Source organism: Gordionus sp. m RMFG-2023, chromosome 5 (genome assembly GCF_954871325.1).
Source record: "Gordionus sp. m RMFG-2023 chromosome 5, tfGorSpeb1-WG-v2, whole genome shotgun sequence".
In the NCBI taxonomy this organism is placed as follows: domain Eukaryota; kingdom Metazoa; phylum Nematomorpha; class Gordioida; order Chordodea; family Parachordodidae; genus Gordionus; species Gordionus sp. m RMFG-2023.
Window position 1 is genome coordinate 27180248 of NC_088779.1, and position 19673 is coordinate 27199920.

Sequence of the window (19673 nt, forward strand, 5' to 3'; positions counted from 1 at the left end):
CCCGAATTTGCGATATTCCTTTGCATGATTTTTATATTTAATTAAAATCATATTATTTTTTTGAAAATTTAAATACATTTTCTACTCTTTCTTTTCTTTTTTGGAAAACGTAGGCAAGAAACTTTTAATTTTGCAAAATCACGATTTTTCTTAAAAATCAAATCATTTCATTCACAAAATTTAAGACAAATAATCGTTAAAAAGTTAACTGGATTACAAATTTTGAGTAGCTCAAAAATGTGTTTCAAAAGTAACTTAATTGAGGTAACATTTTTAAAGTTATAATTTAATACAGCAATTGGGTGTCTAAAAAAAATAGCTATAATAAGTGAGTGGTTATCTAGTAATATTTAATTCAACTACATTAAACAACAGTTTAAAGTTATAGTTTTTTTAAAAATGCAAACCATTAAAAACACCACATCCTATGACAAATGAATGATAACTTTAGTCATTTATTTATATGTAATTAGGAAAAATTTTTGCTTTCCTTATTTTTAAATTTAGAAATAAAATAAATAGTTCGTATATTGTATTATAAATAAATAATAATCGCGCTGCTCCATTATCTAATTTTGAACTCCCTCATTTGGGAAAATATGCAGGCATGTATTTGTAGTAGGCGTCAAAGTCAATCTGAAGAAACAAGCAAAAAATAACGTTATCAACGTCCATGTAGCCCCGGTCGGTTTCTAACCAAAGTCGGACTGTGTTGAGAGCTATTTGGCAAGCGTTTTCGTTCGGGTAACCATAGACGCCCGTGGAAATGCAAGGAAAGGCTATGGATTTCAGATTTTTGGACCTCATCAAACTTCACAGGTTATATTTGTTAAAAGGTATCATATATAGCAAGATAGAAATAATAATTATGTATTTTCTTATTTACCATCCTTGAATCGCCCATACATTTTTATAAAGATTCACAACATTTCTTTCTCGAATTCACATTACAATTTATTGGTGATTAATTGTACAATTCCCAACTTTGACGTTATTATTCATGATCAAAAATCTTAAGCTATTCATGATATCGGAAAATTATTTTTTTTGCACAACAAAATATGAATTTTAACCCTTCAGTTGGTAAGGAGGAAAAAAAACTTCCTCGAGTGGTAAAATGGGATTAATGAGACATCCGTTGTTATCATTTAACACCTCATTAAAATTTTAAGCATTTACGAAATTTAGTTTACCGAAAATGGTAAATAAAAATAAACTTTAAAAAGTTTTTTGTAAAGATCGCTAAAAAAAATAATAGCTGAAATATATTTCCACTGACTTTTTCAAAATTAATAAATATCTGACAAATAATCATAAATCATAATACTTGTATTTAAAATAAACATTAGTAAATTTTAATTGGTGAGGAAAAATATTTTAGATTTCTGATATTTTTTTTAAAAAAAAACTTACTTAAAGTCATATTTTTCAGTAATCCAACCAGTGTTAAAGGTTTATAATTTTAAAAACTAGCCAGCATAATTTGAAAATTTTCCTAAAAAGATCATTTTATATTAACAATTAATTTTCTAGATATCTTGGATCTTGAAATCCATCTTACCAGTTGAAGGGTTAAGAAAATATTCTTCCTAACTTCAAGCAATTTTGATAGCATTGGGCCAATTTTTGGGGGTTTTCTCCAATCGGGCCCACAGTATGGATGACGTACTTAGCTGGCAGGTTATAACCACCCGTTATTTTGGCATCACCCATCTCGCAACCGCCCAGGAGCAAGCACTCTGATTTTAGGTCTGGTCCAGCAGCTAAATGAATAGCTCCATCTACCCCTCCACCTCCCGTCAAGGATTTATTAGCTGCATTCACTATACAATCAATTTCTAATGTCGTTATATCGCCCTTGTATATGTAAATTTTTGAGTTTATTTCTGGAAATATCTTGTAGTGTGAGTTTATTTTGTCATTTGTATCTATTAATTAATTATTTTTGCAATATATTTATTGTGAGTTAATAAAACTCTTCATTGGAGAGTGGGGGGGGGGGGGGGGGTAGTAAGTGAAGCCAAGGAAAATTTTTGTGGAATTAAATTATAGAAAAACTAATGATTATAAATTTCATAGGGGGGATTAAGGTCAATTTATATAAATATCAACGTTATTTTTAGAAAAACAAATAAATTGGCATTATTCATGCATATCAAAAAAACGTAAATAAATTTGGTGTATAGGTGTGGCTAGTATTTTCATGGGGACCAGGTTCCGTTATGATTTGAAACAAGATCAAAATGGTAAACCCAGTTCAGTTTAAAGTGGGCTGGGAAAAAATAGGTTCAAATAATCTTTTTAAAATGAGAATTAAAATATTAATTAAAAATTTTAAAAAATTATTTTGAAAACTAAATTTAAAATTGTGTTTTTTAGGGGTATATAATATTTCATTCAACACTAATGCAAATTATAATGTAATTTTGAATACCTTTATAACATTTAAATTATTTATATTTATTCTTTTTATTCATCAGTACTAAATCATACTTATCCTATCAGAACATGTCTAATTTATCCTCATAAAATTTTTTTAATGAATCTAATTGGTTAAGGTCCCACTGAGATTAAAAATGGGTCTAGATTCGCAAAATTCAATCTGAATCTTGTTCACAGCTCCAGGAAATCTCTAAGCAATAAAACACTGGAAGTATCTATAATTGGTAACTTTTAATCTTATACTTATTGTCAGGTCTATATCAGGAAAAAGAAATATATTAAATGTCTCTCAAGCTATCCATTGTGTTAAATATTTATTTATTTAAATAAAAAAAATTCTAGGGGCAGTTTCAAGTTTTAAGAGCAATTGTACAATGTGAGTCCTAGATGTTGTGTTTATATCATAAAAATAAAGCAAGTTAACCTGGTAAATCTAATTCTGCCCAGCTTATTAAAGATTTTGGTTCCACATATTCATTCTTGCACTTATAAAATTTTCTTTTATTATTAGGAGTCAAATTCAAATAGTATTCTATTATAAAAATTTACTATATATATGTATATATATAAAATCACATATTTTTACCCTTTGTTAAAGTAATTTCAGGATCTTTTACTTCTTTTGTATTTTTATCAGAAGGCATTTTAGTTAAATATCTAATGTTGTGCTTATAAAGTAGGCAAGTTAAATTAAAATATCGCATTTGTGAAAGTCATCTCATTAGTTTTTGAAATATTTATGATATATGGTTCTGCGTAAAAAAACACCGAAAAAGGAGTGACTGGCTGAAGTGAAGTTTTCAGTCATTAATCAGCTGTTTTGTACAATGTTAGTTTTTAACAACTTACATTATTTAAATTATTCTTTCAGCATATGGAATTCAACCATTTTAGATGTCATTCTTATGAAAACAATATTATTGAAAGTAATAACTTATCATATATATACAACTACATTACAATATTAATAATTATAATGAAACTAACTTAATGCTACAGAATTTTATTTAAGAAATTTTTAAATATATCATTTTGAATTATTAAATTCTATTTAAAAAATATAAATAACATTGTATTCATATGCAACTAAATATGTAATTAAAATTTTATTGAAACTAACTTAATATAGGATTTTATGTAAGAATAATTATATCATTTTAAATCTGTCTTATTTTCAGTATTAATTTATACATTCTTATGCAACAACATATGTAATTATATAATTATAATAATGAATCTAACTTAATATAAAATTTTTTATAAAAAGTATATTATATCATTTTTAATTTGTATAATAGTTATTCTTGTAAATTGCTATTATTAATATGGATATTGATTGTTTTCTTTATATAACATCCATTATTATATCAAAATATTAATTATCCCCCCCTTCAGAAATTTATCATGTAAATATCATTTTTAGCTAATAAAAAATATCCCCCTTAGTCCTCCCCCCACTCCCTGACCCTCAAATATGTATGCATATATCTTAAATAATAATTTAAAGAAAGAATGTAAAAGTTGATATTTTTTTATAAAACTATTCATCATAATTTATAGATTTTTGGAAAAATAAATTTATAAATATATAAAATGAAATAAAAATGTTTTTTAATAAATGGAATATAAGCCAAAGATAAGTCTTAAGACAGAAGTGAAATGTATTATAATTATTAATAATAGATCCATAAAATTACTAAATAATATAATATATCAAATATATTTTTTTATAAAGTGAGTAATTTTAATTTATTTATCTTAATAAAAGTAAAATATAATTATAAAACTATTGATAAAATTAAATCATAAATTAAAAAAATATTAAAGCACAATACAAACAGTGGAATATTATATGTCGTAGATTTACAGTATATCTAATTATCAAATGACAATCAAGTAATTTTTACCAATATAGCGAATTATATATTTTACAGAAAACTATAAAATATTGATAAGGACATCAGAAAATATCTTAAGACATTGTGGGATGAATAATATGAAGATTAAATTAAATATCATTTTTACTTTAAATAAATAGATGGCGTTAAATAATTGAATGCAAATTGTTGCTATATTTAATATCAAGAGCATTGATTAGTAAAATTTGTTAAATTATTAACTGTAATATATTCTCTAACTGTCAAATATGTCTGTAAAATTGGAATTTTACCTAGTATTTTATAACTAATTCTATATAATAGAGTAAAATCAACTATATGTCTACTTACTTTTTATAAATAAATTTCTTATAATTGTTTGGAATAAATTATTACCATGCTTTTATATTATATACAATACAAGTAATTTATTATATTTTTATTTTATATAAACTAATAAAAATATATTTCATATTTGTTCCAGGCTTATTTTTTTTATTAAAATTTGTAAATATTTTTTATGACCATATATAGACTAAAGTAACCCGGCCGAAGGCCCGCCCAAAAGGGAATCTGGGGGCGAAGCCCCCTATAATTTTTTGATTCCCCCCTTATGAAAATCCTGGCTACGCCTATGTAATAAATACTACTTTATTTTTTGCAAATTTTATATATATATATATACGTAATGTTTAATTGTGTCTATAAGCTATTAAATATTACCCAAAGCAAATATAATTTATCATTTTAAGAAAATTAGGTTTGGACCAATGATAATGGTTTGGACTAATAGGTTTGGACTAGTGTTGTTAAAAAACCTGTTTGGGTCGATTTTTAAAAACCAACCGAATATGGTTATAGCCAAAATAATATCAAGCAAGCCTCAAGATATGGCAAATAGGAGTCTAAACTTTTCTCCCATCTATGAGCAAAATCACCAAGCTTGCATAATATTATTTTGGATAAAATCATAAACCCGCCATTTTTTTAAATTGACTCAAATGGGGCTTTTTACTAGTAAGAGCTAAGGGCAAGTTTTTATTAGTGTCTAGGTGAGTGTCTTTTTTTAAATTATCCTGTATGCGTGACCAAAGTGGATGAATTGTTACCTGCTGTGTAGGATTAATCTAATAAGTACAATATTAGATGATTAGATATTCTATTATTTATAGGTTAATGACTTATATTAAGCTTGTGGATCACATTGGGGAGGGGAGGGGGAGGGGGGGGGGGTGTTAGCTTAGGCTATGCAATAGAGATAGGGTTGTTTATAGTAAATCAGGAGAAATACTCATTTTATTAGAAACCATATCCACTACATTTGGGAAAATCTAAAAGATACTTAGGGCTACTGAACAGCGCGAAGTAGCTAATTAGCTTCTCTTATTGTTTACCAAAGTATACAGTTCAGATTGAATCCCAATACAATCCTGAACCGCGGTAGTGGTTAGCTTATGTCTATACTGCTAGATAAGGGTTAGTCTTTATATTGATGAGGAGGAATGCTCATTTATTACCAAACCTTCTACAATTGGGTTAACTGAAAAGTTACTTAGGGTACACATGCTTTATAAATTTTGGCTATTATTTGCTTACTTTTGAAAATACCCAAAAGAACGCACTTATTATAAACGGGGCCTTATTCTTCGTCTATTTTGCTAGTTATGATTAGTTTTTTGAATTTTAAACATTGGAGAAGACAGGTAGGTATAAATCTTATATTGAATACCTTTTCTTTTTAACATAAATAAAATCTAGATTAATGGGATTTGAATGTGTCTCAGGATTTCAAAATAATAATAGATTGCTAGGTTCCCCAATTAATTAGTATGATAGGGGTGGTTTTCTTGATGGCCAACTGCTAGCTTCAACAGTGCTCGGAGTCCACGCAACCTAATCTCAGTTGAAAGGAGATTTTCTGGATTAAAACTTCCTTCCTCATAACAAAACTTGGAAAACCTCTAGTTTTTTATAAAACCCAACCGAACCGTACCTTATTAATTTTAACAGAATCGTAATCGAGATCAATGTATTTTTTTTGTCCCTGGACTTTAACTTTTATTTGTAACAGTTAAAGTATTTTACCATTTTGGTTAGCACCTTTCAAAATGATGAAGAATCCGAAAATAAATCACAAATTCATATTTTATTTTGATTATATAAATTATGATCTATTTAATGGATGAATTCAAATAAAATATCATTAGGTTTTTGGCTGCTAACAAGGATTATCGGCATCAAAAAAAGGGTATTGGTAAATTTCTGGCGATAATTTTGAGCGTCCGACTTCCTATAAATCCACTGACGCTTGCCAGCCCCAGGAAGGGGAATTTTTTTTCCAACCTTTTATATATATTATTGTATGGCTCAAGCATTTTGATATAATTATTATCCTGTCTTTCATATTTTTAATAAAAATATTGTCATTAATCACTTTTTGAATAAATATGACTTAAAATTAAGAAGTTTATAAACAATTTAATTAGGTTTTTTAAATAAAACGCCTTAAAAATAATAAAATATAACAATTATGAAAATAATAAGATACGACTTACACGATATTTATCGTATCAATTAGTATAATACTTTATAAATATTTTGTATTTTTTATTAAAGCTAAAAATATTTTTAAAAAATTAATATATTATAAAAATAATAAATATTCTCTCTATAAAATATTTTAAAAAAAAATAAGATTTCTTTTTTGCAAAAATTATAAAATAAATATATTTATAAGTTATAATAATAATGAGAATATTATCAATTTTCGGAGCGCCTTTAAATTTAAAAAAAAATATACCCTTATTATTAGATTAAAATGACATAATTAGCTGTTTATAGATAATAGGATACAATACTTAAAAAATATTCTATAAACGAATCCATAAAAATGTATATAATGAAAAAAAAATTCCTTTTTTGAACTCAAAAAAAGGTCATTAAAAATTATTGAGCAAAAAAATGAATAAAAAAAATATAACTCAGTATGAGGATTAAAGTCTTTTCGGAATTAATGGACATTGACAATATGGATATAAAAAATATATTAATTAAGACTTTAAATAGAACTATATATATAATTATTACATGAAAATAATTGCAACTTTTCAAGTCCCGCGATTTTCTAATTTAGGAATTTTACTTTAATTACACAATTTACCCTCACATTTGATATTTAGAAAACACATTACAATCTAAATAACGAGATTTTAAAAGTACAACGTTTAGACATTATTTGCAATTATATTTTATACAACATTCAGTGATGCATTCTTTATGTTGATGGTTCTTCTGGAATACTCCTGGTATTTATCTCTTGGTAAACATGATCTTTCACGGGTTTGGGGCTTATACGCGGCTTTTGCGTGGTAATGATATTACTATCGTGATTAGGCGAACTTTGCCGTGCTTTTGGATCTGTATCCAATTTTTTATCATTAACTTCGTCTAAATCGTTAATGTTGAACGGACAATTATTGATACTATTTTTGTCTAGTGTGTAAATACTATTCTCCAGCAAAATGTTCCTAGAGTAAGGATAGTAATAATAATTATGGTTGTTTCCTACCTCTTTGTCAAGGGTGTATTGATTAATAGGATGATCGAGATGGATAGATGCCGGTCGAGCGTAGATGCGAATGTTAGATGGCAAGTAAGATGAATCCACAGAGCCACAATAAGGTACATCGTAAAAAGTGGAGCCTTGGTCATTTGCGGCATATGCTTTTAAAGATGTTTTTTTAATAATTATTTTAAGAAAAATATTATTCATTGAAAAATAAGCTTAAAAAACTAATATACTCGAAGTTGGTTCGTTCTGCGAATAACTGATCTTGGTTTTGGGAATCGAGTATACAACTCCACAAGGGTTGAAGGAGTAAGAGGATGGACTAGTAGAAGTAATTACCGAATATATGATATTGTTTTCGTTACTGATGGGTAGGTTATTAGACACGTGACTAATACATGGAGCCGGCTGGTATATGGGATGGATAGATGACGCGAGATGATTACGAGTGTGATGTTGGGCGTAGAGAGAACCATTTTGGGGGGCAGACCGAGAAACGATATTGGAAATGTAATAGTAATCAATCTTAGTGAATATTATTAAAAGATAGATATTTTTTAAATAAAATAAGTACGATTGCTATTTATTCAAAAATTAAAACTCTTGATAACTTTATTTTGCACGACATTTCTAACCCCATTCATTGTGAAAGTTTATATAAATATATAAAAGTATGATTTAACTAAACATTGGGAATTATATTAAAACTCAAATAGTTCAAATCTAATACTCGTATTGTTATTGCGTACACAATAAGGAAATGTTACCATATTAAGGAGGTGTTTGGAGAAAAGATTTAACGAATAAATAAATAACATGTGAAATTTTATCAAATGATACACCTCTTAGAAGTTTTTAATTGTAAAAATCGTATCAGGCTTTTTTGTAACGATGAAAATTGCAAAAATTAAGTTATTATTAGATTACCGCAATAGGTGTGGAAGATAGAATCCCCCTGACAAAAGGTATAGAAAGAACAGATTAATTAGGTTACCAAAGAGTAAAGTGAAAACTAAAATAGTAAAAAGGTAATATTGATTCGATTAGAAATATACTTAGGGTCTCTTTACATCTAAGAAAAATAATAAACATATTTCAAAGATTCTCTATTTTATGTAAAATTAAATGCTCGCTTACCTTTAGGCATCGTTTATAGTGGGCGAAATACCGCGGTCGTTCAAGCAATGCGTAATATATATATAATATTAAATTATAAAGCTATGCTATCGTTAGCCATTAATTATGCCTCGCATGAGTGATATAGCGCTTAATATCATAGAAGCCTTAAACTCTAGAGTTGAGCGATTGTTCAATAAAGCAATTGCCGTAAACTTAGGAATGATCATAAGATATTTTTAAAAAATAATAGTAATAGCGCGTTACTTATTAAAGTATCTTTTCCCATTGCCTTATAAGTTAATTATCATATATTGTATTGACTTACTCTATCGTACATATGACCCGGAGGAGTGTGGGAAGCAGCATTGCTTATCAAATAATCGTAATAGTGAAAATTATATTCGTTGCTGGGTCTTTGGTTAAATAAAGAGTGATTTTCCGTAAGCATGCCTATCAAACGAGATATAGGCAAACGTACAATGATGTCGGCATATGATTCTTCTTTGATCCTGTCTGTAATTTATGTTTTTTTTATTATAGCGTATCACATAGGCGTAGCCAGGATTTTGCTAAATGGGAGTGGAAATAGTTGGAGTTTTCCCCATTGACTTTGTTGGGGGACTTTAGGCCCACATTGTAGGTTTTTGCCTAAATTAAATGTTTATAAAAATAATTTTGGGTTTACACATCATTTTTATGAAAATGATTTATTTTTTCTAAAAATTTTGAATTATAGCCGAAAAAATTATTAACTTTTACTAATTTTTATTTCAAATTCTTCTTTATAGTGATATATTGTTTATATTTGGAAGGAGGGGAGAGAGAAAGGTATGGGGGTGTGTAGGGGAAGATTTTTTTATTAACCAGGCAAATTTACGATAGGGGGAGGGAGGATTTATACATTTATCCTCTACGTTCCTGTTTATTATTCCTCTAAAAAATATTATTGTTAGGATTGTAAGTAACAAGTGATTTGTAGTTAATATATGTTAAAAATGGCCGTTATTGCATAAATAATATATTATTGGATTATTAAAATGTTATAAGGCCTAGAATTTAATTTTTATAATATTACGTCCAATAAAAAATTAAGTCAAATTATTATTAGCTCTTGCTTATTATTTAATTTTTTTTATCTAATTATTGTTTATAGTAATATATCGTATATATATTTTGAGGAAATGGCGAAGATGCTGGGGGGGGGGGGGAAGCCGGGATTGGGTATGAGAGAAAATTCTTATTAGTTTAAAATGATATTTACAAGAGCAGCCAAAATGGGGAAAGTTCATACACCCCCCCCCCCTTCGCTACACCTATGCTTGTGAAGAGCTGAAATATTGTACAAGTTAGAAAATGACAAATGCAAATAAGGCTAGAGAGTAATTTAAACATATTGTATGCATATATTACTTTATTTATATGGAAATTATTCGTAATTATTATAAATATTAAAGCAGACTAAATTTTTTAATATGCAAACACTTCGAAATATTCAAATTTAAAATAATAATTCGCAATTAAAACGCTATAACGTTTTGGTATGGCGTCATCCTAAAAAGGGACCTATAATTTAGTGTTTGTTAAAAAGCCCGATTAGGGGTCGATTTTTAAAAACGGCCCGATCAAGGTTATAACCAAAATAATATTATGTTACTCATAGCTGGCAGAAAGGTTTGGGTTCGCTAAATCTTGAAAGTACATAATATTATTTTAGCTATTCGACCCAAATTGGGCTTTTTAACAACACTATACATAGTTTTTATTGTATAGAATATTTTCTTTAAAAAAATTATAATTATCTGGCGGGAAAAAAATATATACAGTTTGGTTTTTTAAATTTTAAAATTATTTTTTAAACTTGAATTAACGGGTATTCAAATAAATTCAAAAAATAATTTGTTTTGATTTTTGTTATGATTTTTATTTTTGAATTTTCTTAATTTATAAATCAGGTTTAAAATATCATATATATATATTTATAAAAAAAAAATTTGAATATTGAGATTTGTATAAAAATATTATTTAACAGTGATGTTGCAAGATCGCTTCTCCTTTTAACCCCGGGGTTGAGCCCGACTTACAAAAAAATTGCGAGACTGGGTTTTTAAATAAAAACTACATGTCAATTTCTAGGTTTTCACCCAATGAATTCTCATTTTAAACCAGTATTAAACTGACTTTCAAAAAATGGTCAAAGCGCAATAGGTTTGGTAAGAGCACGAAACAGCGAAAAACGAAACAGCTATAAATTGCGAATCTCATATCTCCTAGAAAATTTTTAAAGTAAATTTGAAATTGATATTAATAAATGCTAGAAAAGTAAATACATCGATTTAATTTGACGAAATATTCTCCATATTCCCAATTTGGGAATCAAATTGAGGGTATAGATGATATTTCGTTCATTTTTATAGATTATTTAATTTAATGTGTTTACTTCCCTATCATTCATAGATATCAATTTCAAATTTACTTAAAAAAATTTCTAAAAGATATAAGCGATATTCTTTTTAGCTGTTTCGTACCAAATTCCTAGGTTTTAGCCTAAAAAATATGGTTCACAATCAATGAGCCGGAAAAAAATCAACTCGTGATTCAAAGCTTATGGATATATTTTTCGGGATACGCCTTAAAAACCTTGTTTATAGTAGCACGATAAGCGACGCGTAATTTATCGCTAGATGATAGCATAGTTGTATAATTTAACATCATGTTTTTTTGTAAATTACGCAAATCGCTTAACCGACATCGCGATATTTCGCGCTTGCTATAAACGAAGCCTTAAGAATCGAACCAGGACTTTGCTACTTGTTTATCAACCATGGATTAAAGACTCTTTTGAATATAAAATAAAATGCAGATTTTAAATTTTTTTAAAAAAAACTACCTAACAACTTTTTGTGAAAAGTGGTTTGAGGCTCATCCCCGTTCCTCAAGCTGTATAGTGGAATAGGTTCGTAGGTTTTATTATATGAATTGGAATTATTTAAATTGACCAAATGATTGTTATCCAAGGGAAATATTACATCGCTACGCGTTGTATTCGCCATAATGACGTCGTCCCTGGAGGATGCATAAGATATGGCGATCGTAGGGGTCGTCGTGAGCGAGTTCAAATGTGGCGGCGCTAGAAAATTCGCGTTTTCGGAGTTTTTGAAGGATCGAACCGGTAAAGGTGGAGGAGTGGATTGTTTTCGGTCGAGTGCGGAAAAGGCAGATTTCTGTCTTCTGTGGCTTTTGATACCTTGGCAGAAAAAAAAAACAATTAAATGAATGGAGAAGAAGTATTTTGGTTTTAAATTTAAAATTTTATCTTTTAATCCTGAGGTTTGATAGAGAAAAAATCTTGCAAAATAAGAAGGGATGAGGCCCTTATCCCTTTGAGAGCAAGAGGCAGCTTAATAGTGCGCATAAATTGAACGTTTACGTAATTTTTAAATAAAAAACAACGTAATGCCTCCTTTGTTTAAATTGAGGTTGTCTTTTTATTAATATCCTTCGATTCAAAATTTTAACTAAGTTCTAAAAAAAATATTTATTTTTCAAAATTATATTATCGTCTGCCTTCTTATTTATTTAAGTTCTAAATATTCCTTTTTAGAATATAAGTAAGTTATTTAATTTACATTTTCATATAATATTACAAAGCGAAGAATAAAAAAAAGTAAATGAAAAAGCAAACCTATTTGAGTTTTTTTTAAATGGTTGCTAAAGCCAAACGGTAATTTTACCGATTTGCACGAGGCCATTTAAAAAGTATTATTTGCGCTTGCAACGCAGGGTTTGAAACGCTCAATTTGGGCGCACTATAAGTTAGCCAAACCATATTATTTTTTTTAAAAAAATCATGAGAACCAAAAATGTAACCATATCGTACCTTTGTGTGAAATGTGAGATTGGGAAGGTAGACCATAGTAATCCATGCAAGATTTACGGTAGTCTGGGTTGTTCGTAATGTGTTTGCGTGATGAGTCTCTTAAGATCGAAGGATATGGAGTGTTTATGTTTCGATTGGTATCGGCCTTTAAAATATTTAATAAACTCGTCATTTTTTTTGATATCTTCATTATGAATCCGACATTATTTATTTTCAAAGGTGTGCAAGATATTTTTTGAAAGAATTTCGATTATTGATTATATTGAACCCATTTTTATATTTAAATTTATTCGTATTTTATGTTTAATAATATATATCTAATAATCGATAATTTCATCATACAAAAGAATTTGACATGGATTATTTAAAAGCAGACGATTAATAAAATGGTATCCATTGAAGGTAGATGTAATAATAAAATTTTCTTTTTTATTAGGTCTATGCCAATTTTTTACCAGATGCGATATTATCATGGCAAGAAAATGATATTAAAAAGATATTTAAAACTAGTCAGAAACCATCATAGATATTGCCAATATTTTAAATGAGATGATTAACTATTGGAGAATAAATATTTTTTAAAAAAAGGCAAAATGCATTTAATCGTTCGTGATAATGCACCAAATATGGCATTGGTCTTGAGAAACGAAAATTTTTTTAAAGTGTTTCTTGCTTTGCTCATAGATTATTGTTAGTTATTTTATCTTTTGACATTGATTCAGAAGAGTAGATGTTAAATAAAAATCAATGTAAATATCGGATCGGTTTTGTATGAATATCGGATAGGATCGGCAAAAAATTCGTAAATCGGCACAGACCTAATTCGTAGCCAAGTCCGTCACTCTGTTGTCCTCATCTAGATTCATGTGTGTAACGTTTTTTTTTAAAAAAACCAATTAAATCAATCGCGCATGCGTATAATATTTAGAGAGAGAGACCTTTATATGGTAAGATGTTGTAGGTAAAAAGGCTTCGGATTTGTATTGCACTTTACCGTAATCCCCACTTTCGACCCTGTCTTCCTTTACCAAATCGTAGGCATCATACTGAGAATCGCTTACTGTAGAAGTGATTAAAGCAACTGGAAATTTCGATTGGTCAGACGTCACTTGACTTTTATGGGTCAATCGGTCATTGTTGTCATTTTGAACCGTGTCATAATCATCACTGATTGGGTGAGAGGAATGATGCAGATGGATACTTTGGGGTAAAAATTGGTATTCACTAATGATTTTAGGTTTGGTCTTTTTTTTCCCCTTTCTGAAGAGTGTTTGAAAGAAATTCTTTCCTTTATTAACATCGCTAAGTTTATCGGGGCGGGTGTAATGGTGGGTTGATGGTTGTTGGTAGGTATTGTTTATAGTCTTGTAATATTTGTCTTGTTCAACATTTTGGTAGAAATTGGAACTATTTGTTGCCTTAAAATGATTACAATATTACATACATATACATATATATTTTTTTTTAAATTCAACATATGTGCGCTAAAATTAAAAAATATATCATGCCTGCCACTTTAACATTATATTATTTTAAAAATGATAGACAAGCATAATATCATAAATGTCTATAATAAATACATAATGGTGGGCACAAACTGAGCGTTTCAAGAAATTTAAAATGGTACCCCTTGGAATTAGAAAGCATTTTTTAAAAAAAACGGAAACTGTTTTGCTTTTTTCGAAATTTTTTATTCACTTATTCTGCACGTTGGTCTATCTACCACTGGTTTTTTAAGAATTCGGTTTTTTTTCGCAATAAAGCCAACAACCTTGTTATCCAAGTAAGAATATGGGAAGGGAAAGGGGGGGGGGGGGGGAGGGGGTGAGCATTAAAAATTCCTTTTTAGTTATTTAATTATATATGAATTAAATTTAATATTATATAAAAATAAGTTACCTTTCAAAAACGGGATATATAGAAATCAACGAAATAAAAAGGCAGACGATAATATACTTTACAAAAACCGATTTTTATAACTTAGACCTCGTTTAAAGAAAACGCGTTATGTTCAAGCGTTGAATTATTTAAAACAACGTTATTGCAAAATTAAGTTAATAAAAAGATATAAATTTATAAATATGAAACGTTATGATGGCACGTAACCAATGGGAGTGGGGGGAATTCCCCATCCCTACAGCAAATTTCCCTGTTTTCTTAAATATCATTTTCATTATAAGGAAGAATTTGAAAGAAAAAATTACTAAAAATTAATAACTTTTTAAATAATGACTCTAATTAACAAAAAAAAGTTAACCCAAAATAATTTTTTTTTAAAAAATCTAATATAACCAAAGGACAATAGGTGGACCTAAAGATCTCTAACATAATTTCTGGCAAAGAAATTGGCCTAATATTGCTTCCCCCTATCTCCCCTTAGCAAAATTCTGGATACGCCAGTGGTTAAGATGATAACATTTGAAAAACATCTTGTGATGGATGCGTTGATAAAAATAATATGTGATTCGATTTTAAAAAAATGATAAAAATGGTAAATTATTTTTTTTTAAATGTTATATAAAATAATCATCTCTATTTTAGCTTTATCTTTAAATTAATTTTTTAAAAACTGAATCAGCTGTAATAACACTGCGTTAAATAAGGCAACACTTGAAGACCTGTCTACTATAAATTCAGCTTTAGTTAAAGTTTGAATCACCAATATTAATAAAGAGCAACCTCAATTTAAGCAAGGGAATTGTATTATGTAATTTTTTTATTTAAAAAAAAAGTTGTGGCATTATAAAGGTTAAATGATTTGAAAAATAATTTAGTGATAAAAATTTATAATTGGTGGGGAAGCAAAAAGAGCTGGTATGAAGTTAGTTTGGAATATTATATGGTTGAAATCGGCAGGGCATTTTTTCATATTTATTAAAAATTAACTATCTTTATTTCAAAATATTAGATATTTTATAAATTAAAATATAACATAGTAAAATAAATAACCAACCAATCAAATATAACACTGTTTTTAAAGAAATTTATGGGTGGATAATTTTTTCAATAAGTGAACAGGCAGGGGTTAAAATATTTTAAAACAGTAGGCATGTGAGTGGGATAAAACTTGCCCAATGCTGACCCTCAGAGAGGTATTCGAAGGGGTTGGTACGTATTAGATGAAAAATTTTTCGAAAACGGGCAGGCGGGAAGGGTGTGTTAAAAAAATTTTGAAACTATGGACGGGCGGGTGGGTGAGCTCGTTAAGAAATTTAAACAATGGGCGAGTGGGTTAAAGAAATTTAAAATTTTTGTTCAAAAATAAACTTAAAAAAAATTATAATTATTTAAATGATCAATAACAATATTTCTTTTTTTTTATTGTACAAATCGTTTTTTTTAAGTGAAGAACACTTACCTAACTATATTATGTATATGTAATAAACACAACAATAAATCTTTTTTTTCTTAAAATAAATAAACTTTTTTGTGTATTAAAAATTAAAATTTCCTTTTATGGGAATATAATAAAACTTTAAAATTTTTGGATATTGAAAATAAAAATTTTATTTTTTGGGTCTGCAATCTGCATTGTATTATTTTCTTTTAGTAATATAATAATTGTTTATCTTTATACTTCTTCTTTTTATTTTTATTTTATTATATAAAACATATGAATTTTATTTTTTATAACATAATTTTTAATAAAAAAATATTTTTTAATTTAATTTTTATTTTAAAATTATATTATGAATACAAAAAAATTTTTTTACAAGTTAAAAGATAATGAATCAGACAATAAACTCAAATCTTCAATGTGGAAACAATTTAAAATCATTTTCAATGAAAATGATAAAAAGCTAAATTGGATTCACTGCAATGATTATGAATCTATATATAAATATAATAATAAAAGTGGCACATCCTTCTTCTTTTGGCATCAATGTTCATCTGTAAATTATGAAGATTTTATAGATAATAAGAAAATAACCAGATATTTTAAAAAAGACAATTCTCAATTATACAAAATGATAAAATCGGGTCTAATTGTCTATTTGTAGAGGTGTAGTGCAATGTTTTTTTTATTAAATGCTTAAAAAATTGAAATAATGGCCATAATTAAATTTTATAAGCAAGCTTAAGTTAATATTTTTTTATAAATTATGGGTGGACAGGTAAAAAAATTTAGACCAATGGGCAGGCAGGCAATAAATTTTAGACTAATGGGTGAGGCAGGTAGGTATGTATTTTTTTGAAAACTATAGGTGGGCTGGGAAGGTGGGTTAAAAAAAATTTTAAACATTGGTGGGCAGGTTTTTGAACCTCTAGTACATTCCTGCTGTATTTAAAATATCCAAATGTATGACTTTGAATATTTTATTATAGGCATAAATTAAACAATCCATAATTTTTTTTAAAAAAAACATCATTTGAATTATTTAACAAAATAAAAAATAACCCTTTTATATTTAGGAATATAGCATTCTGATAATGAGGCATATAATTGACCACAATTTTTTTTGCTATTTTTAAAAGAAGATTCAATTATAGAAGTAATAGGTTCCAGAGTATTTATATCAGCATTATGTAATACATCTGATTCCAGAAGCTTAACTGATGGTATATCTGGTAGTTGTCTATTTATTTGCCTTGATAATAAAATTAATTAAAACATTCATATTTAATAATAAATAAAAATTAAATAATTATTGTAATAATTTATCAATTTATTAACTACAAACTAGATAGTTATGTCTAAATCCTTAAACTAATAAATTAGATGAATTAAAACAAACAAGTAAATTCTCTTGATGATACATTGAAAAATGAATATTACTTTAGAATTTTCAAATATTTTTGGCAATTGTAATATTTTACTAAACTATTAAAGATAAAGAAAATTGATGCAAATTCCATAATGGTAATTTTTCAGAATGAAAATTTAACAATTTACTTTTTAACATGTGTATCAAATTTAATATGTGCATTATTGAGAAACAGGCCTTTATTTCTAAAAATAAACTATTAATATTATATCTTTAGTCTAATATCATGCTTTTTAAATCTTTTCCTAAAACAAAACATTTATCAAACCACTCCTCATATAACCATATGGATTAAAAGGATTGATGAACAATACATAAATTAATTTAGGTAATGCTAAACCTCGTCGATCTATAAAAACTTATGTTGAAAAGAAGTAATGATCAAAGATAATTAATTGAAGAAAATCCAAATATAATTGTGCAAATATATCATTGGGATAGCACAAGAATAGTTTTGACACTATAAAATATGTCAATTTGACAATAATTTAATCATCCTTTTCTGCATTTAGACTTTGGGTACGTCTAAACTCAAAAGGTTTAAAAAAAATGATTCTCGCATTTATATATTATGCGTCCAAACTCGATTTAAAATTTTTTATTATTTAATTGTTTTAATTAAATTGTGACTTTTGACACACTCTTTATATGCTAAAATATAATAAAGCATTCTAAACAAAAAATAATAAAAATAAAAGATAAATAATATTAAGTTTAAATTAAGCTAAAAAATGTAATATCAATCATGGTATATAAAATAATATTTAATTTAAGAAGAAAAATGAAGAAAAAGAAAAGTTAAGATTAAAATATCTTTTGAAAATTAAACATTAAATATTAGCTTCTCTTCCTTAAGATAAAAAAAAAATAATCAAATATGATGTTATATCTGTTCTCAAATTGTCATTTAAATTGATGCAGTATTATCATTATAAAAAAGTTGAAATTTGGGTTTAATAAAATTAAGAAACTAAAATAGAATAGAAATATAATTAAAACATAAATTATAACACCCATTTGACTTATATAAATGTTGTCCTTATTTATATAGTATTAAAATTATAATAAAAAATAAAAAAAAATTTAGATAAAAGTAAACAAAATTTTATATTTGAAAGTTAAAATTAAAAATTAAAAATTAAAAATTATAATTTCTTCCTCATTTTGCAAAAAAAATAATCTTTATATATCTTTAATTATCTTGATTTAAGTAATCAAATATAAAAATATATCTTCTGATTGTCTATGAATGATAATAATTCCAAAATTACTCAAAATATATTGTATATAAATTATAATAAAACGAATATTAAAATTATGTTAAAAAAATATATTCTATTATCTCAACACCATTCCACTTAAATTAGGTCCAACCTTCATCCTTTCCAATTTAGACTCATGTGCATATATATTTGTCTTTATTCTTTCACGATTGTCTCTTTTGTGCATTTGACAAAAGCTCATCGTGTTGAGAAATATTGAGCACTGGTAAAATTTCAACTTCACGATTCAAATTAATTTTATTGCCAGACTTTCAATTCAAATGCAATTAAGAAAGCTAACATAAAATGAAATTTATTTCTATGTATAAAATTACATTTTTATTTTATATAGGAATTAAAAAAACTGGAAAGTCTAATAGAGAAATACAATATTGTTGGCAAAAATAAAATGCAGGGGGAGTTAATTCTAAGAACATCCATTATTACATCAGAAAACGTAAAACTTTGTTTATGATATCGGAGAAACCATACGCTTTTCATATATTGAATAAAATACATGTAATAATTTTTAAAAAAAGTAATAATGTACACCTATTAAACTCATTAAAATGTTTATCTAAATCCATCATACTTATATTATTATCTTTAATATGCATGTGATGATGTTAAAAATCGCGAAAAATAATGTGTATTATAAATATAATGTCCATATTAAATTAGGAATGTACAATGGTACAAAGAGTTAAAATGGTGCACTATACCAGCATCAGGTTAATATGCGAATTAGATACATATTTTTAT

General features: G+C 27.0%; 2 protein-coding genes across 3 annotated transcripts; both read right to left on the minus strand.

The window, feature by feature from the left end:
- Nucleotides 1–426: 426 nt before the first annotated feature.
- On the minus strand, nt 427–3154 carry LOC135929581 (macro domain-containing protein CT2219-like). 2 transcript variants are annotated; one of them, XM_065466235.1, is made up of 4 exons: nt 3029–3154; nt 2867–2974; nt 1670–1928; nt 427–811 (listed from the first exon to the last, which is right to left on the minus strand). In XM_065466235.1, the coding sequence occupies exons 1-4, from the start codon at nt 3144–3146 to the stop codon at nt 586–588; spliced, it is 711 nt and encodes a 236-aa protein (XP_065322307.1). In that variant the 5' UTR covers nt 3147–3154; the 3' UTR covers nt 427–585. The 2 variants fall into 2 exon arrangements, with proteins under 2 accessions (XP_065322307.1, XP_065322306.1); XM_065466234.1 differs by having other exon boundaries at nt 439–811; nt 1595–1928.
- A 3936-nt stretch (nt 3155–7090) lies between these two features.
- Nucleotides 7091–17946, minus strand: LOC135929300 (uncharacterized). Its single transcript, XM_065465823.1, has 9 exons — nt 17880–17946; nt 17778–17834; nt 17283–17472; nt 13822–14301; nt 12884–13028; nt 11894–12250; nt 9332–9519; nt 8121–8412; nt 7091–8042 (listed from the first exon to the last, which is right to left on the minus strand). The coding sequence occupies exons 1-9, from the start codon at nt 17906–17908 to the stop codon at nt 7594–7596; spliced, it is 2187 nt and encodes a 728-aa protein (XP_065321895.1). The 5' UTR covers nt 17909–17946; the 3' UTR covers nt 7091–7593.
- Between the last annotated feature and the right edge of the window lie 1727 nt (nt 17947–19673).